This window comes from Meriones unguiculatus, chromosome 11 (genome assembly GCF_030254825.1).
Source record: "Meriones unguiculatus strain TT.TT164.6M chromosome 11, Bangor_MerUng_6.1, whole genome shotgun sequence".
NCBI classification, from domain to species: domain Eukaryota; kingdom Metazoa; phylum Chordata; class Mammalia; order Rodentia; family Muridae; genus Meriones; species Meriones unguiculatus.
Window position 1 is genome coordinate 51463619 of NC_083359.1, and position 24292 is coordinate 51487910.

General features: G+C 43.2%; 1 protein-coding gene across 2 annotated transcripts in view; it reads left to right on the forward strand.

The window, feature by feature from the left end:
* Positions 1-620: 620 nt before the first annotated feature.
* Positions 621-24292, forward strand: part of Bmerb1 (bMERB domain containing 1) — a 123336-nt gene continuing 99664 nt past the window's right edge. The window contains exon 1 of one of the 2 annotated variants that reach the window (XM_060364235.1): positions 621-918. In XM_060364235.1, coding sequence (XP_060220218.1) covers positions 783-918 — 136 coding nt within the window. In that variant the 5' untranslated portion in view covers positions 621-782. The remainder of the gene's footprint in view (positions 919-24292) is intronic. The other variant, XM_060364236.1, reaches the window with a different exon arrangement.

Here is a 24292-nt window from a genome sequence, read left to right on the forward strand (position 1 = left end):
ATTAGATATGTGTATTGCTGCATCTACTCTTCTAATGTGGACTCTGTAGATTAGACTTGGGTCCTCATGCTTGTGAATGCTGTACCAATCGAGCCCCATTGTCAGCCCTGACATATTTTTAGTGCTGCCGTATTTGGTCACTGTGATTATTCTCCAGGTTTGTAAAGATCAGTCTTTCAAACAGCTTTGTTGGCCATATGTCCAAAATATTTTTGCCTCCCTTGTTCCTGTCCATACACACAGGATTGACGAGGTGAACACAAACACACACAGGCACACGGTGGCTGTTGCCCCGCCCTTTATATTCAGATCATGCACATAAATGCAAACAACAGAGAGCCCACAAGCTGGGGTCCACGCTTGGGCTTGTCCACAAAGGAGGATCATTGTCTACAGATACGTTCCAGCCCTCTAACAGATTCCAAGCCACCCACACTGCTTGATCCATCCACGCAGAGCCTACCCCACTGGCTCCAGTATGGGCAGGCATGTTATTCTTGCTTCCTTTAGCGATGATTTTATTTTAGTTGTTTTTGTTTTTGTTGTTCTAGAGAGTTTATCATCTGTTCCTCTTTCTCCCTACCCAGCCCCCAAACCTCCCCCCTCCAGCTTCCATTGCGCATGTGTTATACATCCCTCCCCCATTCTGGGTACCAGTTGGGCGCTTTCAGGTGCAGGAGGTTGAAGAGATGGAGCAGCTTCCTCAGCAGCGCCCGGCCTCTTAAAACACTGCTGACCTGAGCCTCCTTCCTCCCCGTAGCCTTCAGCAGAGATGGAGTGAAATGGACCCCTCGACCTGCCTCCGGGGATCAGCAATGGAGTTAAAGCAATCTCTATCTGTTCATCTGGAAGCCGAGAAGCCTCTGAGGCGCTATGGGGCGGTGGAGGAGACAGCATGGAAAGCAGAGGGACTGGGAAGTGAGTGTTCGGGCAGGGAACGGGTGGGGACAGTTGGGGACTCCTGTGCTGAGCTGGGGGCCCCCTAGAGCAGAAGGGAACGCGGGAGAACAGAATGGAGAAGCGCCCCCGCAGCCGGGCTTCCAGTGTTGCACAGCAGCAGTGTGCGTCTTACAAACAAAAGAGGGGACCCTCCAGGGCTGGGCTGCACGGGAGGCTCCGCAGGAAATCGGGAGGCAGCTAAGCCAGGAGGCGCCTGGACTGGACTAGGGAGTCTGAGATCCGGCACCCGGAGGCTGCTTTTGCTATGGACAATCTTTCCTGCAGCCCAGAAAGGAGGATGCTAGGGTGTTGGGATTCTTGAGGGCGCAGGAGCCAGCTTGGAAAGCAACCACATACTGGAGATGGGGGAGTGTCTGCTTGCTTTTCCTGCCTTGAGGTTCAGGGCATAACTGAAATCCCGGCACCTTCCCACTTTCTCCTGGATCAGAGGAGAGGTGAAAGTGCAAACAAGGGCAAACTCAGCACTGTGCACACACACCCACTCTGTTAGCCCTTGACTCAGTTTGGTTTGGGTCCAACCCTCAGAGGTGGTTTCGAAACAGATCTCTGTACGCACCTGTTTTCACTGTGGTGTTTTGGTATCAACAAACATCTCCAAATAAATCCGAGACTTTTGCTTTCAATACTTGATACTTGAAACTCTGCTAAGTGTGGAGGTTATCTGAAAAGTCTAGGGTGACTGATGTCCCTACAGCTACGAGGGCTTCCTAGCGCCTTCCACCCACCTCCTGCTATGGTATGCTAGCCCAGCAGCCTTGGTGAGGCTTGCCCAGCAGCCCTGGGGTATTCTGCCAGGCTGGAGAAAGCCCTCTTGCCTTCTTAGGGGCCCTGCAGCCACCTGCTCTGACTCTGGGTCCCTGGGCATAGTGCTCTTCCAGCACGAGTCCCTGAGTTATGTGTACTTAAAGTATTGTAAATATTCTCCTTTCCCATCTTCATTTGGGAGAAAGTGTGTGTGTTTGTGTGTGTGTGTGTGTGTGTGTGTGTGTACATGAGCATGCACGCATAGTTGTTTTCTGCATACTTGTAACTATGGACTCAACATCTCAGCTATATGGTGTTTGAATTTCAAGTTCAAATGTCTTCATTCCTGCTATGGTGGGTGTTCTAACACTTCCACCCTCTTTCCTTCTTTCATTTTATTTCTTTTTTTAAGACCTGGGTCCTTTATCCTGCTTCATCCTTCCTAAACCCTTTGGCTTTGGCACTTTGAGGTAACCTAGAGGTTGCAGGTTTTTGGTTTACAAGCTCAAAATGATACCACCAATGGCGGCTTTTCATTGGTAGATTGCCACATCCTGAGAACTTCAGATACACCGTCTCATTTAATCTTTGCCACAGCCTTGTGTGGCACTGTGATGCCTCTTGAATGGATGAAAAGGCTGGGGCTTGCTGGGTAATACAAATGATAGGCCCAGAATTCAGACCTAGATTAGTTGGACTCCACATATTTTTCTTGAAGGTTTACTGCTTTCATAGTTTCAGGAACCTTCCTGGGTTTGTTTCAGAAATGGTCAGTGATTTTATAAGCAGACAGTGGCCCTGTTGGACCCTGCAGTCCAGTGCTTGATAGAAGGCTGGGTCCCCATAGAGTAGAAGCCAAGTACAGTTGAGGATCCCTGGCTTGGCTAGGGCTCTGCTCTTTGGCTAACAATGTGACAAGGTACATTTCTGTCTTCACTCTGCCTCTGTTCTTTGAAAGTGGGGATAATAATATCACATACCATATGGCTTTATCATGAATATTAAATAAGATGGTTCATGCAAAGCTCAGGTAAGTTCTCAAAACAAAGCATGTTTCAGTAGTTCCTCCTCCATCTGTAGAGGGAACTCACTTTCATCCTTTCCACTAGACTGCATAAAGCAAGACTGGGTTAAAACTGCAATACTGAGCACATCTCTGTGAGTCCAAGGTCAGCCAGGCCTACATAGCAAGTTCTAGCTGGGCCAGGGCTACAAAGTAAGACCCTGTCTCAAAATAAAAACCAAAAGCAAACTGAAATATTGAGAAGATCCCTAATAGCATTCTCTCCTCCACTTTCTGCCCCTGACCAAGGTCTCATATAACCCAGATTGGCCCCAAACTTTCTGTAGTCAAGGATGACCTTGAAATTTTCTGCCTTTCTTCCCAAGTCCTGGGATGCAGGTGTACAGTGACACACCAAGTTCCTTTTCTTACAGCTTCTTATTTTCTTGCCTTTTTTATTGGGGAAAACCAAATTCAAGTTAATGGGAAAAACCGAGGAAGAATTCAGTTTATACTGTGTAAGTCCCTGAAATTTTTGTATTTCTGAGTCCTGCCTGTAGACTTCCTGATCCTTCTTGTTCCAAGCCATCTAAGTTTCTGAGACTTGCTTCCTGGTTCAATGCCAGATCAGTTTCTTAGGTGCCTTGGCACAGATCTCCAAACCTATCCCTAGTTCTTTAAGCTATTCACATTTGAAATCTTCTCAAAGCAGGAATACAGAGGCCCACTTTGGAATCTTGACTCTGGCAAGTTTTGGTATTTTAATTCCTGTCTACAATCAGGCATTTTGGGATTTTTGTTTATGTATATACATCCTCTCAACTCTCAAGAGATCTACAGTGCCATCCCATAGGTCTGGGCCTCCATTTACTTATTAATGGAGTGTGGAAATACTGAGGCTCTGGCAAACAACTGCCTAGCCAGTGCTGTTATACTGGACATGCTGAAGACCTAGCCAGTGCTGTGATACTGGACGTGCTGAAGACCTAGCCAGTGCTGTGATACTGGACATGCTGAAGAAGGAAAGGGACTATTAAAAAGGTCTGCTTCACTTCTGCATTTAAAGATTTTTCTAAAGAATGTAAAAGAGTGGAAAGATGGTAGAATTGGTTGTTTTTAGCTGAGATTGTATTAACGACTTGCTTTCATTTTGGCTAGAGTATTTAGAGCAGAATATTAGTGTACTCTGACCTATTTATAGACAGGGTCTCATGTAAGGCTGGCCTCCAGCCTGCTATGTAGTCAATGACGCCCTTGTATTGCTATTATATATGTATGTATGTGTGCTCATGTGCATGCACATTTGTGTGTGTGCACTATGGCACACATGAAGAGGTTAAAAACAATTTTTAGAAGTCAATTCTCTCTATATATCAACCAAACTCAGGTTATAAGCCTGGTGTCAAGTGTCCTTTCTGACTAAACTATTAAATTAGTTCTTGACCTTAGATTTCTGATCCTCCTGCCTCTCCACCCCTAAGGGAGTATGTCCCGTCATACTTGGGTTTGCATCCCTGGGACCCAAACTAAGCTATACGCTGTCCTTCAGCTACAGTTATTGAACTTACTGTCATACTTCTCTGTGGTACTGGAGACTTAAGACAGGCCTCATGAATTCTAGACAAGCACTCTATAACTTAGCCACATTTTACAGTCAGTCATCTAGACCTTGAACCTATGCTGTAGCCCAGGTCGGATTTGAACTTGGACGCCTCTTAGGCCTGTATCACCTGGCGTAGCTTCAGCTCCAGTTTTCAGATGAAGATATGTGATGTTACAGTAGAAAAGAATGAAAGTGGGGTGTGGTGGTACACGCCTGTTATCTAAGCACTGGGACAGAGAGGCAAGAGTGTCTGGAGTTCAAGGTCATCTTTGGCTACAAAGAGAGTTTGTGGCTAACCTGGTCTGTGTGAGGCCCTGTCTCAAAAACTAATAACTAAAAAAGAAAGAAAATGAAAGAATAGGAATTTGAAGTCAAGTGAAATACGTTCAAACTAGCCCTTGCCCTTTTCAGCTGTGTTACCATGTGCATATAGTTGATACTATATTACTTCCGGGTTGGTTTATCTGTAAAATGGGGATAAATGGGGTTGAAGAAATGACTCAATAATTAAGAGCACTTGACCCATGTACAGTTCCCAGCACCTATCGTTACAGACAGTTATAAGTATATAGACAGGTATAACTCTCTATAACTATAGGAGATCTGACACTGTCCTCTGAACTGTGCCGACACCCATGTGTACACACACCCAAATAAATAAGAATAAACACTTTAACATGAGAATAATCATATAATGGATGCTTGGGACTCTTGGAGGACAGAATGAGGTCATTTAACACAGTCTGCTCTGATACAAGCCCTAGGTCAATGTCAAATGTTTGTCATAACAGGACCCAAGTAGAAGCACCTTATATCTGCAGAGATTATTGCAAATTGTGGCTGATGACTGTGGCTATTCTGCCGTCCCCACAGAAGTGTATGCAGAAAGACTTTTTTTTTTTTTTTGAGGCAGGGTTTCTCTGTGTAGCCTTGGCTGTCCTGAATCTGCTTTGTAGACCAGGCTAGCATCAAACTTACAGAGATCTGCTGGCCTCTGCCTCCCAGAGTGCTGGTATTAAAGGCCTGTGCCACAAAGTTCCGCTAGACACTTTTTAAGTGCCCTGCCTCCTGTGCCCTTTTTCATTTCTAAGGATTGAACTAGGGCCTCATGAATGCTAGGAAACTATCTAGTATTTTATCACTTGAAATAGATTCTAAGAAATTGCTTCTACTAACCCTTTCCTCTCCAACCCTTAATGGGTAGCTCAGGCTAGCCTCAAAGTTGAGCTCCTTTTGTCTCCGCTCAGCCTCCTACCCACCTTTGACAGCATTTTCCCATGAGCAGTGAGGTGTTTTTTTAATAACTCAGTTGGAAAATGCATAGTGACATTTCACTGTGGCAAGATTTATAAAAATATTGCTTTCAACTGACTGTAATTAATTAAGGGAGACATGAAGACAAGGTGCCTTTTGAGAAAGCTCAGGGCTTTTGAAGAGCATTGTGGTCTGTTATCAGGGCCATGCCTTAAAGGATGATCAAAGACTGGGGGAGGGGATTGGGGGAAGATGGCCTAGAGTATGTGTGTGGCGGAAGTGGAGGATAAGGGGAGGGAAAGGGTGCCAGAGGTGTCCAGGGTAGTCAAAGCTGCAGTAAAGCAGGCAACCCAGGCTGAAATCTTCCCAGAAGCACCTGGAAGATAACTGTTTTTCACAAGTCTAAGAATGTGAAGCGACTAGCAAGCAGATCATTAACTGACCAGTATCTCTGATTTAATAAGTAATACAGAGTTTAAAGTAGTATGACTTGCTGCATATCTGTATAACACTCTGTTGAGAGGAAGGTTTTTGTGCCATTTTCCCTGGTTTGACTCATTTTCCTTGACTTTTTGATGGGGGGGGGGTGATTGTATTATTTCTTATTTTATTTTAGCATTATTCTTTCCTTTTTATTATAAAAATAACACATTTACTTTCTGTTGTTGTTTAGAGACAGGATCTTTTGTATCCCAGGTTAGCTTTCATTTACTATACAGCCAAGGATAACCTTGAACTCCTGATCTTACTGCCTCCATCACGAGAGTTCTGGCATGACAGATACATGCCACCACTCCTGTCAGTATTTTAAGTGATGTGCATATAGTACTGAACAAGGCAAAGCCCCTCCTTTGAAGGGTTTATTTAGGGGATACTAGGACATGTATTAGGAGTGAGGGTATCGATACTATCTAAGCAGTGTTTCATTAACGATAAATATTTCCTGAGCATTTTTAGGGAGGACTACTGCTCATTACTCTAGTCATCAGGAAATAACTGCTTGAAGAATGTTGCAACATTTTGACATACAAATAGCAAGGGATCCAAGCTCTGGACATGAAGACTTTTGGAGTATTTGAAGAAGAGGCAGGTGGCTAAGGCAGCTAGAACCCAGTGAGTCAGGGCAGGAGGCAGGCCAGATATGACCTATAGTTATGGTTTTAAAAATGTCTGAAGCTAATTACCATGGTAAAGTGTTGTTGGGCCACACTTTTCAATGTATTTGTATATTTATGTATTTTGTGTGTGGGAAGAGCATGTGGAGGTCACAGGACAGGAGTCTGTTCTTTCCCTCCACTGTGTGGACCCTGGGGTGGTCAGTCTTGGCAGCTAACCCCTTGACCTATTGAGTCATCTTGCTAACACCTACAGGGCATTTTAAACAAGGGACAAACAGAGGTTGGCTTTTATTTTAAAAGGTCTCACTGCCTGTAAGACCACAAAGGGTAAGACCACAGAGCTGTGATGAAGTCTTCCTAATAACATCCATTTTGAGCAAATGGGCAATGGCCTTGAGTGTGAAGGGTTGACAAGGGCTAGAGATGGCACAGCTGTCCTTTGAGAGGCAGATGACTGAGTGAAGAAGTAGGAAATGTGGTCATCTCCTAATCCTTGGCTGATAGCGAACTCAAGTTAAGGCCACTACAGAAGCACAGATGTGGAGTTATGAAGATGCTGGTATTAAAGAATTTATTTTGCTTTTTGGCTGGTTTCAAACTTTTAGTGATCCTCCTGTCTCAGCTTTCTGTTTGTCAAAATTACATACATGAGGCCCAGTGTGGTGGCATATGCCTTTAACCCTGGCACTTGGGATGCAGAGGCAGTCAGATCTCTGAGTTCGAGGCCATCCTGCTCTACAAAGTGAGTTCAGGATAACCAGGGCTACACAGAGAAACCCTATCTCAATAAACCAAAAAGAAAAAAAGAATTACAGACATGAGCCTCTACCCTTGTAACTGATGTCTTGTGTTTTATGCTTTCTTTTTATGTGTTAAATGATAAGGGGATGGCAATGGTATTTAGTCTTGGTATTTTTGTTGTTGTTTTGTTTTCAAGACAGGGTTTCTCTGTATAACAGCCCTGACTATCTGGAACCAGGCTGGCTTTGAACTCAGAGATCCACCCGCTTCTACCTCCCAAGTGCTGGAGTAAAAGGAGTGCACCACCATGCCCAACTCTTGGTAAATGGTTCTTAAATGCTTGTTAATAATAAGCAGCCACTGAGGGTCAGCTGTGAAATCACACTCATTCATTTCCCACAGCAATTCTATGACACAGGCAGAATTATAATTTCTATTTTATGCTCAGGGGAAATGAAGTGTAGGGAGATTAAGGATGTTGGTGAAGGTCTTTTTTTTTTTTTTTTTTTTTTTTGAAACTAGATAACTCTGGCTGTCCTGGAACTCACAGGCTGGCCTTGAACTGACAGAGATCTGCCTATCTCTGCTTCCCAAGTGCTAAGACTAAAGTCATGTTCCTGGCCTGCTGAAGGTCTTAAAGTCAGTAGTTGGCTGAACCTAACCTGATTAGAGACCTCTCCAACTCCAAGTATCTCTTTCCAGAGAGGTCTGTTATTCCTGGCCCAGTGCAGAGGCTGCAGAGATTGGAAAGAAAGCAAAACACAGCCTGGAACCTGAAAAAGAATACAGATATGGGGAGAGGGGATATAGTTACAAGAACGCTGCAACCAGTACTCCATGGGAACACAAGCAGGAGATGAGAAAAGACTAGTGTTCATTAGGGAACTTTAGGCCGACAACAAAGCAGACTGTTTGCATTGGGCCTGTGAACTAAGTAGTTTTAGAAGTGAAGAGAGGTAAAGATGGCATTTAAGGTTAACTGCTAGTTTGAAGAGAGGGCACCTCAGGTCAGCCACATAGTCAAGGCAGGGAGGAGGTGATTTCAAAGGCCAGAGTCCATGTGCTGGCTTTGAGTTTTGCTTGATTTTTTTTTTCTGGTTTCTTTTTTCTTGGCTTAAAGAAATATGCTTCCATTGGCACATATGTTATGGGACTGTAGGCTCATGAGGCTCCCTTACACCAGTTATCTGTCTCCTCCATGCTCACGTGGTTGGGAAGCTAATACAGGCAGAGGCTTTTCTGGTGTAGTCCTCCTGAACACTGCTTATGAGCACCCCTGAGGAGGCAAGCCACACAGTCCTCTCATTCTTTCACTATTCACTTGCTGGACAGGATGAATACCTACTGTGTGCTAGCTTCAGAGGCACAGAATAGAGAAGGCCCAAGCTCTACCTTAGAGGAATTCTCTGCCTGTGTCCCCTTTCCCACTTTGCTGCTTCCTAGCAACTGGGATCTTAGGCAGTTTACCTCACACTCCTCATTCTCCTCATCCTGAAGAGTATGTGGGTGCCAAGCAGAAGAGATGGCTCAGTCAGTGAAATTCTTGCTATGCGAGCAAGAGGGCCTGAGGTCAATCCCCAAAGCACACAAAAAAACCATGGGTTTAGTGGCATGTCCTTTTATTCTCAGTTTGGGGGAGTAGACACAGGAAGACCTTTGAAATTCTGTGGCTAGTGAGAGACCCTGCCTTCAAAACAAGGTGGACAGTGCCTAGGGAATGACACTAATGTTGGCCACTGGGACACATGCACAAGCTTATACACAAGCTTATACACACACACACACACACACACACACACACACACACACACAATTCTTTTTAAATGCCTGCTAGGTGGGTAGAGCTTAATGCCCAGTGCCTATCACATTTCCCAGCACCAAACCCTTCTCATTCAATCAATAGTCACTGAACTGGGAGGCCCTTACTTCATGAAACAGAGGTATAAATGATTTCACTGTGTGTTGTGCACCATTAAAATCACGAAACTGAAAGAAAATCATCTTCTTGACACACTGGCTGTCCATCTGCTTGGCATAGTTTATTATTGAGGCTCTGCTTACTTCAACATTCTTTCTTTATGCAGAAAGCGAGATTTTAAGATCACAAAACATAGTAACCGGAATGGCACTGTTGTAGGGAACCAGTAACATTGACAGTGTGACTGTGGCTAGAGGCTGGGGTAGGTTCCAACAGGTACCAGATTCCCAACTGGTGGGGCACTGTTCTTAGTCAGAGCTTTTTATAGAATTCTTTTTTTGTTTTTAAGATTTATGTATTTATACATGAGTGTTCTATTTGCATTTATGCCTGTAGGACAGAAGAGGGCACCAGATCTCATTATAGATGGTTGTGAACCACTACGCAGTTACTGGGAATTGAACTCAGGACCTCTGGAAGAGCAGCCAAAGTGCTCTTAACCACTGAGCCGTCTCTCCAGCCCCAAGTCAGAACTTTTTTAGAATTACACACGCACACCGCCACATGCTGGTCCATTGCTTCTTGGCCTTTTGCCTAAGATCAAGTGCAACATACTGGCTCATTCAACAAGCATGTAGGGAACAGGGACATGCTGGTGGGATGCATGTTGCAGCTTTGTTCTCCCCCATTGGAAAGTAATACATAAGAGCTCAACATTCAAAATACTCAAATAGGGGCTGCAGAGCTAGCAGCAAAGCATCTGCCATGCATGCAAGAGGACAAGGTGGGTGCACCAGTGTGCTCCTGTCATTCCAGCACTAGGGAGAGGGTTATGGGAGAATTCCTGGGGTTCACTGGCCAGTCAGTTCAGCTAAGTCAGCAAGTTCTAGTTTCAGTGAGAAAACCTGTCTCAAAATATTAGATGGAGGATCATAGAGGGAGAGGAAGACACTTGACATCAGCTTGTGGCCTTTACATTCTTGTGCATATTCACTTGCTCCTATAGAAACATGAATATGAGCATATACATAACACACATAAACTTCATATGTCTCATATGTTTTGACCCAACAACCTTACTGATGCTTGCCTTTATTAAATACTGAAATGTTTATACATTCTGAAGAGAAACCATAAGATTTTGTCCACTGGAAAGAGAAACATTAGTGCACAAAGACCCTTCAGTGGACACAAAGTGAAAACATCTAAAAGGTATTGCCTTTCTACTATGAAATGCTATACAGCTGTTAGCAAGGATTAGTTGTCTCAGAGTTATTTCTAAGGGAGAAATGAGATCCAGGAAGTGTCTGTGATAGGAGCTCATTCTTGTGAGACAGAACTTGTGCTCTTTCCTTATTTCCTTATTTCTGCTTCTCTTTCTCATGCTGTCTGTGCATATAGAGTATCTATATGCGTATACATATATAGATAACATATATGCATGCATTTGTGTGTTGTGATTTTATTAATATGGAGAAAAATGTATTAATCAGCTTTGCATTATGACAATAAAACAGCTGAGGCAGGAAACTTGTGAAGAGAAAAGTGTATTTAGTTCACAACTTGAGAGATTTAAAGGCTAAAATTATTTGGCTCTGTTAGTTTGATCTCTGATGTCAGAGATATGTGTGTATGCGTAAGGTGTGTGTGTGTGTGTGTGTGTGTGTGTGTGTAGAGAGAGAGTGAAACAGGCAGACAGAAACAGACACAGAGAGAGCAACAGAGACAGAGAGACAGACTAATGTGTCTTCTAAAGGTATACTCCCAATGACTTAAAGACTTGTTACTAGGCCCCACAGGACTTTTCAATATTGCCGTCTTGAAGACGAGTCCTTAGTCACCCTGGGCATGTGGGGAGACATTAGTCATCTTTTAATCACAATAACACAGAAGAGTGACCAATTCTTGCTACTGGATGCCCAGGGGCTGGGAGTGATGCAAGGGGCAGAAAAACAAAGATACAATGGGGAGCAAATAAAATTGAGTTTCACTGGGAAAAAATACACAACTCCAAGCTTTTTTTATGTGGAAAGCAAAGCCTTCATGCTTGTGCAGCAAATAGTTTACCTGCTGAGACATTGCCTCAGCTCCTGGAAGCTCCTAGAAAGACTCTAATTCCATTCATAAAGGCTCTACTCTCATGACTTCATCATTTTTCACAAAGCCACACTTCCTTATTCTTTCCTATTGTGATTTAGGTTCAGTGTCTGAATTTCAGAGGTTCATGAACAGTCTGTAATGGGCTCCTTGACTGAGACAGAAATGAAGTCAGATGAAAACTGGAGATATGACCAGGTCTCTCTCCAGGGGTGAAATAAAAGGACCTGTCAAAGGGGCAGATATGATTTCCATTTTGTTCCAGTTTGTTCTGCCTTAGTTATTTCCCAGAAGCTCACTGGAGGGGAGACTAGCTTATTCATTTCTGCTGATATAGATCTTCTTATAAATGAGGATGTGATTCACAAAGTTAAGCATGACCTTGTGTCCTGGTTACTTTAACTATTGCTATGATGAAATACTTAACAAAGGCAACTAAAGAAAGCAAGACTTATTTTGGCTGGCAGTTTGAGGGTACTGTCCATCATGGTGAGGACATCAAGCCAGTAGGCACTTGAGGAAGCAGGTTGTGTTATATGAGGCCAGAATATGGAGTGGAGAATAATGGATGCAAGTGCTTTCCTCACTTCCTTCTTTTGATTCAGTCTAGGACCCTAGCTCAGGGAATGGCCCTGCTCATAGTGGAAGAGCCAAAGTTAACTTGTAAATCCCACTTTTCCAAGGACAAGTTAACTCCCTGGACCTCTGGGAGTTGTAGTTCTTGAGAAATAGCAAGGCCACGTGCTTTCACTTCCCTAAACAAATTTGCTTGAACCAACTACACCAGATCAGTATGGGCAGGAGGTACACAGGCAGGAAGTACATCAGGATGTCCGCTTGCCCCTCACTGAACCTGATTGGAAATGCAGCAAATTCCGGGGTTTGCCTATGTAAGCCTCTACAAAGCATAACTTGTAGCCAGTCTCTGGAATCCCAGAATGGACCTGACAGCAGTCCATCCTGATCAGTATTTAATTTAAGCTTGCTTCAAATTTGGCTCAAAATTGTGGAACTGGTTTTTCTTTTGCCAATTTTAGGATAAACAACAGACAGATTTAATCATTCCTATTAACTTAATCTAGGTCATGTGTCACCGGCACACCCAGGGGATTGTTTCCTGGATGATTTTAGTTCCGGTCAAGCTAACAATATTAACCACCACAACTGTTTGGGTTTTTTTTTGTTTTGTTCTGTTTTTTATGTATATGAGTGTTCTGTCTGCATTTACATCTGCCAGAAGAGGGAATCAGTTCACATTATAAATGGTTGTGAGCCACCATGTGGTCACCGGGAATTGAACTCATGACCTTTGGAAGAGCAGACAGTGCTCTTAACCGCTGAGCCATCTCTCCAGCCCCACAACTGATTATTAAAGTCTGCTTCTTTTTTTTTTCTTTCCTTTTGAGACAGGTCTCAAGCTGACTAGGAACTTGATAGGTAACTGAAAACTTCTTGACAGGTAACCGTGGACATCTGATCTTGCCTCTACTTTCAAGTGCTGAGATGACACCTGGTTTATATGGTACCGGAAATGGAACCCTGGGCCTTGCCCAACTGAGCTAGAGCCCCAGACTTTAAAATTTACAATGAATTGCCATTTAGTGCATTTACAGAGTTGGGCAAACATTAGTGGTCTCATCCTAATATCTTGTTCAGCTGTAAGGGAAACTCTGGTGGGATTACGGGAAAAGATTTCTTCTCTATCTTATTGCTAGGTTAATGACTGAACTCCCAATCACAGATGATGATCAACAAAAAAGGTTAAGAATTTATCTATATGGGCTGAATATCCCTTATCTGAAGCATCTGGGACCAGAAGTGTTTTGAATGCTGATTCTGTGGTGTTTTCATATATTTGCATATGCATAATGAGATGTCCTGGTGTTGGGACCCAAGCCTAAACACTAAATTCATTTATGTTTCATATATCCCACATACACACAGCCAGATCATTTATACATTTTTAGTATACTTTTGTCTTGATTGTGACTCATTATTCCACATCGAGTATGGAATGTTCAACTTGAATTGTGATATTGGTGCTTGAAAGGTTTCAGGGTGGGAGTCTACTAAGCAGTAGACTACTGGCCCAGTACACATCATGCTCACGGTTCCATTCCTAGAACTATAGGAGGAAAAAAATTAAACTTTTAATATGCTGGGCATGGTGTCTTATACCTGTAATTCCAGCACTTTGAAAGTTGAAACAGGAGATTAACATGAGTCTGAGAGAAATCATGTTCCCATAAAATAAGATATTCCAGGTGTTTAAGCTTTTAAGACTTTTGTGGTTGGCGTTTTATGGGACCATGTGGTGAAGTTTTATGACACTGTGTGGAGGTCAGAAGGGAACCCCAACTGTTATTTCTTAGACAATGTCCACTTTGTTTTCATGTGGATGACAGGGTCTCTCACTGACCTAGACTAGTTAGCTGCCCCAGAGATCCTCTTGTCTTGGCTTCCCAATACTGGACTTACAGGTAGCTGCCTTTTCTCATGGGTTCTGAGGATCAAAACCAGGTCCTGGTGCTTGTGCAGTAATCGTTGTACTAACTGAGCTCTCCCCAGTTCCCTAAGTGACATCTCTTCCTTTGGGTGTAGGACAGGATGCCTCCCACTTGAAGTTCTTCAGGGTATAAAAGCATGAGGAAGTCCAAAAACAGATATGCCATGGAACATCTAACCCTGTGGGATTACCATCTCTTGTTGTAGAAAACAGAAAAAGATGAATGTTGGGCTACATATTATTTATTATTAGCCCTATGATTATTGTGGCGATATTATCTAACCCACTATCACAAATAATAAGACACAGACACCTGTTAGATTTATAATTGCCTTATTTACCTTGGGCTGGGCAGATATTTTCCTTACACTGTCTCAATAGCCTCATCATCCATCTCCCAGCCTCCATCCAATGCCATCCACCTTAATCCTCCTCATTTGGTCTACCTTCCATGGTACTTGTCTTTATTCTTCATCTGGGCCTTTCTATGCCATTATTGGAGTCCTTTCTTTTGGCCTACATGGTTTCTTCTCCACCTAAACCATCATGGCATCCTCCTTCCTCCTCTCTTCCTATTCATCTGTCTACTATGATTCTCTCTGTCCTCTCCAAGTCCGGGAACCTTAGCCACATCTACCCCACTCTGCCTTGCCAGGAACAGGCTGTTTAATCAACCAATCAGATATGTCTTAGGCAGGTTTATAAAACAAGGATAGGTGTAACCAGATCTTGAAGGCCAATAGCACTTATTAGACCAACCTCCAACAATCTCTGGCTATACATTAGAGTCCTTCAAGTCACATTTAATACAACCAACCCATTCCTCCATTTTCCTTTTAAAGTGGACTAGAGGCCTCTAGCTTGGAGGAAAGATGATATTTCCAAGATCTGGGATCAGAAGTCAGTCTGAACCCATTTGTCTTACATATTTATTTTTAAGGGAAAGAAACAAAAAGCAAAGTTAGGGATGTAGATCACTATGTTTGCCTAGCATGCACAAAGTCCTGTGTTCCATCCTCAAAACTGTAGAAACCAGGCATGATGGCATATGCCTGTAATCCAAGCACTTGAGAGACAGAGGCAAAAGGATGAGAATTCAAGGCCATCCTCTACTACATATGAATTTGAGGCTAGTCTTTATAGGCTCAGTCTTTAAATGAAAAGAAAAAAGAAAGCTAACTAAAAAACAAAAACAAAAAAAACAAAACAAAACAAAAAACATTCCAGGGCTGGAGAGATGGCTCAGTAGTTAAGTACACTGGCTGCTCTTCCAGAGGACCCAGGTTTGTAGCCAGCATTAGTTACTTTGTGCTTTCTTCTTTTCTCTACCCTTCTCCCCCCACCTTTTCTGTTACCCTTTCAGCCCCCTAACACTAGATAAGAGAGAAAAAAAGGATAGAGTGGAAAGGAAAGAGATCCTTGAATAAACTCAGGCATTGGAAAGGGAGTGATGTTATCATTAGACTACTTCCTGATGATAAGGGACATGGAGTTTTTGGGGGCAAGTTTGATCTTTCCAGTCAGGTACTAATTTCTTCTTGTTGTTTCTTCTTTGTACATAACCACTTAACAAACCTCAACCAACGACGACCAACAACGACTAGCAATAACCAACAATAACCAACAATAACCAACAACCCACCACCTCTATTGGGACTCTAACATTTATATAACCTCTAAGAAGTCCCCAGAATTCTAATCACAGAAACTATCTGCAGCTGGCAAAATCACGCCCCTACCAGAGCACATGGTAAATCATAATCAACTGCTGTGAAGCAGACCCATATCCCCACACCTGGGATTAAAACAAAAACATTTCTGTGTTTTGTTTTTTTTTTTTTTTTAAAGAAACCAAGATTCCAAAATTGTCACTATACTGGTTCAATAGGTAACATCCACATGGCAGCCACAGCTGTCTGTAACTCCAGTTCCAGGGGATCCAGACAGACATACATACAGGCAAAACACATCAATGCACAAAAAAATAAATTATTTTTTTTAAAAGTTTTTTTCTCAATCTAATCATAACAGCAAACCCTGAGTACTCTCAGGAAGCATCTGATCCAAGTGCCCACACACTGTTGTTCCAGGGTGAAAGGAAGCAGATGAACTCAGGGCACCTTGTCCTAGACCAGACATTCTTTAACTTATAAAAGACCCCCATGCTCCTATTATTATTTGTAAACATTCAAAACTTTGCAATGGATAGAGAAATGCAGAATTCACGTTTTATGGGCCAACCTCTCCATTACTTTACACCCTTTTCTAAAATGGAAAGACAACAAGTCATACTCAGAAAGATTAACAGTTCAGCAGTTACTGCCATTCCTAACGATGCAGTTGACTGCAGGCAGATGCTATAGGAATGGACCCAAACTGGAAGGCCAGGTCTAAGATGAAGGTCTGTTTAGGTGACACCACATGTTAGAGGCTCTGGGTTGCTATGGAGACTGATTGGCCTGAGTTACATTTATTTTGCTCATGGTTTTCAAGATTTTGGTCCATGGTGGGTGTGCTCTATGAAGAGCAGAACATCATAGGAGGGAGCATGTGATTAAGGCTAGGCTGCTCACTTCAGAGGGCTGGGAACAGGGTCCCAGTATCCCCCTCAAGGGTGGGTACCCAGGGACATAACTTCCTTCCACTTAGAGGTCACTTTATCCCCATAGTGGGTTCCCAGGCATTGAACTCAGTTTGTAAGACTAGCCATCTCATAGGCCTGACCACCAAGCCTTTGTTTCTGTCTGTCTCTGGTGTCTCTCTGTCTTTCTTTCTGTCTCTGTCTCTGTCTCTCTCTTTGTAGACAGAGTCTTATGTATGTAGCCCAGGGTATTTTTTCTCCCAGGCTATTCTTGAACCGCTGATTCTTCTGCCTCAGCTGGGACTACAGGTATGTACCACTATGCCTAGCTGTGTCTAAACCTTTAACATGAGTCTTTGGGGGACATTTGAGATTCAAACTTACAGCATAGAGAAAAAAAAAAGTATAATATATAGTATTATAAAAAGATAATGTTCAGAAAAAGATAAAATCTTGTCACAAAGATAAAAACAAACAGAAGTTAAAGATTGTTGTCTAGGCCTGAGGCTTAACGCTCAGTTGGCAGGGTGCTTGCCTATCTTGCATTCTCTCCCCAACACCACATAGAACTGTGTGCGGTGCTGAACACCTGTATTCTCTGTTAGGACTGTGGCAGGAGTTACATGGTGGGTTCAGAAAGCGCACCACTCAACTGATTCCACTGATTCCACATAGGAAGTCTATTAGGGGAAGGGGGGTCACAGAGACCTTCTCTGGGCAAAGTGGGAGAGAGAGAGAAGAGAGGAGAGAGAGAAACAGAGAGAGAGAGTGTGTGTGTGTCCTCTTATAAATTGACCCAGTGTGTGGGCAGGTGGTTGCAAGTGGTCCGCAGGTGGCCTCACAGATACCTGATGTCCCTTTGGCAGGTCCCTTGGGGACTGGCCATAGAGATGCCTGCTTATGGATCCCAACACTCTTAGCTCTTGGGAAGTTGAGTTAGGAGGATCAGAAATTCAAGGTAATTCTCAGGGTGCACCATAAGTTTTGAGCCAGCCTGGGATACACAAAACCCTGTAAACAAATAAACAAATATGTAGTACATTCATCTGAATCAATGTGAGTTCCAGGCATGTGTTTAAAAGGACATGAAGGACCATGTAGTCAGGAATACAGGCCTATGTAGTTGATAGGGATCGAGGGACAAATGCTCCCAGAGGGACTGGCTCTTGTAAGACAGACCAGAGTCTGCATGCGGGCCAGAATAATTTGTGTGTTGTTACCACTTCCCTGCCACTTATTATATAGACACGAAAGAGCAGACTCAGATGCCCTGCAGGGGTGACTTGTAGATAGTGTTTTCCACAGATGCACAGGCTCTAAGGAATTTCTATAATGTATGTGAATTCCTGAGGAGGTAGTGAGAAGTCAGTGGTTAGGTGCTTAGGCTTCAACTAGCTATGTAGCCAAGGACGACCTTGACCTTCTTATCCTGCCTTTGCCTCCCAAGTGCTGGGATTTACAGGTATTCGAAGCTATGCCTGGTCTTGAACCCAGAGCTTTTTTCATGCAAGGTAAGCACACTATTAAGTAATCCACACTGCCAGACCCCACAAAATGATTTCATAGGAAACCATGAGTAGAATGTTTAAAAACCTGGAGTCTGCAGAACTGTAGAAATGTAACTGAAAATTCGGATATTCTCATTTGATGCCCAGTGTCTCAGGCTTTATTCACTTTGTATAAACCTTAAATAGATGTGAAGCTTGATTTAAACTGAGACTTGCTGTTACCAATTTAGCTGCCCCACAAACTAAAAATATCCACTATGTATACATATTTTTAGCTCAGGGTCACAGCTGTGTCACCTGTGTGTGATGATCAGCCTGCTCGGCTGGCAGATCAGATCATCCTCTTGAATAGGTCATTAACACATGGGCTGGCACACAGTAGGAATTCTACACATACCTGATGATTGAGGCATTCCTGAGCAACCAAGGAAACCCATGTGTCAGTTCCTAAAGAGGTCCGGTTACTGGGCACTAACAAGTTTCTAAAACTGTTCTAGAAAAACAAATCACTTTGACTTTTATGGGTTATCCAGATTTCCAGCCTTTCTTTAACTGCTGTTTCTGTTATGTAAAAATACATGAAGAGCAGCTTGGAGCTGGCTGGTGAGACTAACCCTTCTTTGTTCCTCTGCTTCCAGCCTGACACATGCAGAGCTGAAGGTGCCTATCAGAGGCAGAGTTTAAACAGAATTTCCCTATAGCGATTTGCCTTTCTCTAAGATAGTGTTTTGTAAATCCTATTCGGAGGAATCACAGGTGTTAATAGGTTTTCTAAGAAAAAGAGGCAGGAGTATGGTCAATAAATTTGCCAAAGGCTGTGTAAATATGCAGGGAGGAAGTTTCTTGGCTGTCAAGTCTTTCAGTTAGGCAGTGCTGGGGCAAATGTGTGCAGGGTTAGTGCTCCATGTCTGAGCTGCATTTCTAGCAGGCTGCTGCAGGTTGGAACTCTGACAGTGCATAGAACCTGTGGGTATAAGGCACTGCCTGGCCTCAGGTCTGCCCTATCTGCTGTTGACTTTGCATTACATATATAGTTGAGCATGACCTTGAACTTTTAATCCTCCTGCCTCTACCTCCTGTGTGTGAAAGCCTCTAAAATAAGCACCCCTGCCAGGGGAATGACTCAAGAAAGCTCTATCTGTGGAGCTTCCAGTACCATTGGCAAGAAGAGTCTCAAACCACCTTCCCACCCCAACCCCACTCAGCATCTGTTTACTACTTACATAGCTTTGGGGAAGGGTTTCTTGAGCCTTGAAACCTCTTTCAGAGTTTTTGTAAGTTCTCTTTCCCCTATAGGTGAAAGAGCTTCTCAGGAGGAAATAGCTACACAACAGCAATGGACCTCCCTACTTCCTTTATCCACCCACTTCATTCCCCCTTCTACTTTCATGATGTGTTCCAGGTGTGTGTGTGTGTGTGTGTGTGTGTGTGTGTGTGTGTGTGTGTAGTTGAATTTAGATTTTGTGCTATTACTATCTCTTGCTCCTTCTTCCCCCTAGGCCCCTCCCCCACATAGCCATACTTGCATACATATACATATATTGAATATATATATATATATATATATATATATATATATATGGCTCTGAATAAGAGAAAAAACACAAACACTTGTCTGAGTCCATGATGATGGCTGACAGTTCTATCCATTTTTATTTTTGTTTATGGTTGAATACTATTCCTTTGTGTTTACATACTGTATTTTGTTGTTGTTGTTCATCCACCTGTTGATGGGTAACTAAGCTAGATTCACAGCTTGGCTGTCATAACACTAGAGTGGCACACATGGCTGCTGAGATATCTCTTGGGTGTACTGACTCATACTCTTTCTGGTACAGACTTTGGAAGATAACAGCTGGGTCAGATGTAGTGAGAGACCAAAGAATTAAAAATTAGTTTTTGGAGTTATTGGTTTAAAGTTTAGAGTACAAGCCTGAACAAAAGCCAGACAGGTGAAGACATGTCCAGCCACCTGCAGGGAAGAACCAGCCTTACTGCATTCTTTCCTGCCCACTAGAGATACAGTTTCTAGGAAACCAGCCCAGATCACCCCTCTCCCCTAGGATAGCCAACAAGGGAAGCCAGACCATTGATGGTTTGGGGGCCTTCCTACAGCCAGTCAGTTTAAAATGCAACATCCGCTTTTGTGTTTCAACCAATAGACGCTTGCCATGCAGGAAATCCCCTGCTTTGGGTGCTCTGGGAGGGACTGGGACCTTTAAATCACCCATCTACCCTGAGCATGAGGCACAGATAGGGACTGACAGATGCTAGGAGAACCTGGAGGCCAGGTCCACTTTGATATGTTAAATAGGAACCTCAGCTGTTTTTCCCTGTCTGAAACCCAACAGATATCAAGAGAAAATTTTTTCTTTCCAGAGTTTGAGTGAAGGAGAATCTCAGGCAGGGCTGAGTAAAGCTGGTGGTGAGGAGCTCAAGAGACAGTTGTTTTTACTAAACTAGATGCCACTAGTATAAGTTACAAGTGTACAGTGGAATGTAACAAAGTCTAGTCTAATTTAACAAACACTCTGTAATTCTTTGGCATAAATATCTCTGCTAAGCACTGAGAAAAATAAGAAATCCAAAATACATAGGGCAGTCATTCGTTCATCTGTCTATCTGACCTCACCCACATCCTCATGCCCACCCTCATCTGAGTTCCATAGGAAATGAAGTAAAAGTTCAGTTCACAGTGAATTTGGTTTACTTGCTCACACTTTTCCACTGTGCCATGTGAATGCATCTCACCTGCCTTTCACTCCAGCTGCCTTTCACCCTCACCTATCTGCGTGCTGGAGATGAAACCCTGGAGCCCTGAGCTTGCCCTGGTGGGCAAGCACTCTACCACCACACTCCATCTCAAGCTTGCTCTTGCTTCTTGGGATGAGGAACCTTCATATTGTTGGGTCTCAAACATCAGTATTCATTTCCTGATGTCTCCTTCAGTGTCAGAAGGAGCATAGTGTCTTCTTTTGAGCCACCTCTCCCATCTTAGGGGAAGTTGTTACACCAATTTTTCTTCGATTCTGTCCAGGTGGAAATTATACCTGGTGTATTTGCCCAGCATTTATCTGTGTTCAGGTGTTCAGTTAATGTCCATTAAATGCATAAAAAAGCAATGATCATGTTAATAAAACAATACACTTTTAAGGAGAAAAGGGAGCTGAAGCTAGTAGTTCAGATTAAGACAGTAATTGCTGACAAGAGACATTGAGAGCAGCATGTTGGGCCTCTAAAGAGGAAAAGGGACCTGAGTGGGAAAATTGCTAACTCTGAGTCAGAGTGAGGCATTAGAGCGATGTGATAGTCTTAGTTTTGGTAGGTACCATTTTCTGTATGATGTTCATGTTAGTGACAAAGGGAAGGCTCTCTTTGTTACTACATTGGTAAATCTCTGTAAAAATTGAGCCATTTGGTTCATGCAGAAGCCCTCTGATGTAACGTCCTTTCCTACCTTCCTTTAGAACATCCTCCAGAATGGTGGTATCATCTATGATTCTCTTTTTCATGTATATGTGTACATGTGTATACAAGGGCACGTAAGTGTGTGTACATGGGGAAGCCAGAGGTCAACCTTGGATGTTATTTCTCAGGAGTCAGCCATCCTGTTTTTTGAGACAGGAACTCTCACTGGCCTAGAGCTTGCCTAGCAACCCCCCAGGCCTCCATCTTCCTGGCTGTTATTACAGGTCTGGTTATTTATGTAGGTCCTAGGGATCAAACACAGATCCTCATGCTTTACTGTCTGAGCCATCTCCCCAGCTCTCTTTTTTTTTTAAGTGAACAAGCAATTGAGTTAATCACATTTTTAAAAAGTGGAGGTCCCTGTAAACTCAACTGCTGGCAGAGAAATGAAACTTGAAAGGCAAGAAGGAATCTTGGTTCAGCACAACTTAGCTGGGTTGGTTCAAACTTCAAGAATCTAACCCCAATCACATTATTGTAAGCATATTTAAGCACAATACAATTTGGGAAAAAAAAAAAAAAGGTTCCTGGTGTAATCCAATCCCCAGTGCACAAGGAGGCATAATTACATAGAAACTCAACTGAAAGTTCATGTCATTTCTTCAAAGAAGCTGGCTTCTGGAGATAGGCCACCTAGCTTAAGAGTTTAGGGGAGGATCTTGTGTGGGCTCATAAAGACAGTGGAAAGGTCATTTTGGCTGTTAGCCTCCTCCAGCCCTAGCTGTTGAAGCTTGGGGGAGCCCCTAGACATACAAATAATACAAAGGTCACCTAGACTATTAGCCATCTCGGTCCTGCTCGTGGGAACTTGATTGTTAATTAGTTGTTATACTAACAACTAAATGGTTGTTAGTATTTATATAAAAATGATGTGACACACACATCAGGAACAGGTATTATATGAAGAGGTTTATTGGATGGAGATGGTGAGTGAGAGAGTATAGAGAAAGAGACATGGTGGAGGAAGGGGGGGTCCCAACAGAGAGAGGGGAAGAGAAAGAGAAGGGAAGAGTAAGAGAGCAATAGAGTAAGAGAGTGACAAAGTGGCAGGCCGGTCCTTTTATGGAGCAACTTAACCATGCCTGCCAGGTGTGACTAACTGGTGGGTGACACATGATGACATCATAGGTTGCCAGAAGCAGGCTGCCTAAATACTAACATTCCTCTCTTTTTGTTTAATTAAAAAAATGAGGAGCTTGGGCTGCTCTTACGTAAGACAAGTTAAAGTATTTAAATGTAGGTTAATTTGAAGCAGCTCTTGGTCACCATGCAAGAGGGATAAGAGAGAAAGAGAGATGAAAAGGTAAGATCTCCAAAATGTCGAGACTATATGGTGAGGAGGAGAGGAAGGCCCTGCCCTGAAAAGTTCAGGGTAGAGGGTGGAATTTCCAGCCATACCCAGCAGCAGATAGGGACTGGGGAATGCTGGGAGAACCTGGAGCTGTTGGTGCTGGGCCTGAAGCACACCATTTCAGCCTTTTGTTTATAATAAGTGGATCACTGGTGAAGAAATCAATCATCTTTAGCTCTTTCCTACTGACACTAGGGTAGTGATAGGGAGGTCAAAAGGCTGAAATGTTGGGCAAGCCCAGGAAGAGTAGGCTGTTTTGATGCTGTCCAAGGTCTGTGAGAACATCTGTAGTTGTGAGTGAAAGTGCAGGTCCGGCTTGATGCAGACTGCCAGGTTAGACAGGTGTGATAGTTCTTTTGGCGCTGTTGTGGATGTAGGAAACACCTGGGTCCAGCAGGCTACTGAAATGTACATATAGGCAGAAGACAAAGTTAAGTAGGTTACAGAGAAAATTTCTTTAGGTGTGCCTTACTTTTAGGTATGCTTTTGAAACTTTTGGGGAGAGCAGAGACAGAAAAAAGACTTAAATGTAGAAACTTCCATTTATCCCAGGGTAACCTCCATTTACCCAATTGCTGACAGTAATTTAAAAGATTTTGTTTCGGATCTGTCATCTAAGGAAATTGAGGCCAAGTTTGGTTGCAGAAACTTGTAAGCCTAGAGGCCCTTAAAGTGAGCGCTAGGTGCACAAATCTAAAATTATTTGGAAGGCATCTCAGAGGGGAGCCTGGGTGTATGGAGGAAGAGACGATTCCTATGGATGAAGAGAGAAAAGTCAGTTCTGTCAGTCTTTGGGGTGTTCCCACAAAGTACAGGAGAACAAAAAGTATGGGGGCACAAGATGACAAAGCAGGTCGTCAGGAGCAGTGCCAGGGGCCACCACAGGGAATACTCCTGGGAGACTCAGCTCACTTAGTACTAGGATTTTCTGATGGTGCACCCAAAAAGCCAAGAGACCATGTCAGTAAAAAGAAAAGGATTATTCACCTAAGAGAAGGCGTCTGTATGAGGGTCGGCAAGAAGGGAGGGTACCTCCGTTTCCCAGTGAAATAGAAAGATACCAGTTAGTCTCTCAGACAAAGGGAAACATTTACACCAACCATGGAAAGGAACTCATCAATCTGCCAGTGTTGGATGTAGGCATGAAGTGATTGGGTAGCCAGAAAAGAGGAGTCCCAAAACCAGGGAAGGGGGAGGGGCAAAAGCCCACCTTTTGAGATAGACAATAGGTGCAGTACTTATCTGGAGCCCAACTGACCTGAGAGGTAGATTTGGGTGGATTTCCTGCAGCTTATAAGAATCCCTTTTAAGTTTTACAAAGGAAATAAACCTTTAGACATGTTAGCATTGGACATTTTACATTAAACATATAATATTCACTGAAATACACATTGTAGAAAAGGCAGTAGACATACACCTTTGTGTTAACAGGACAAACAC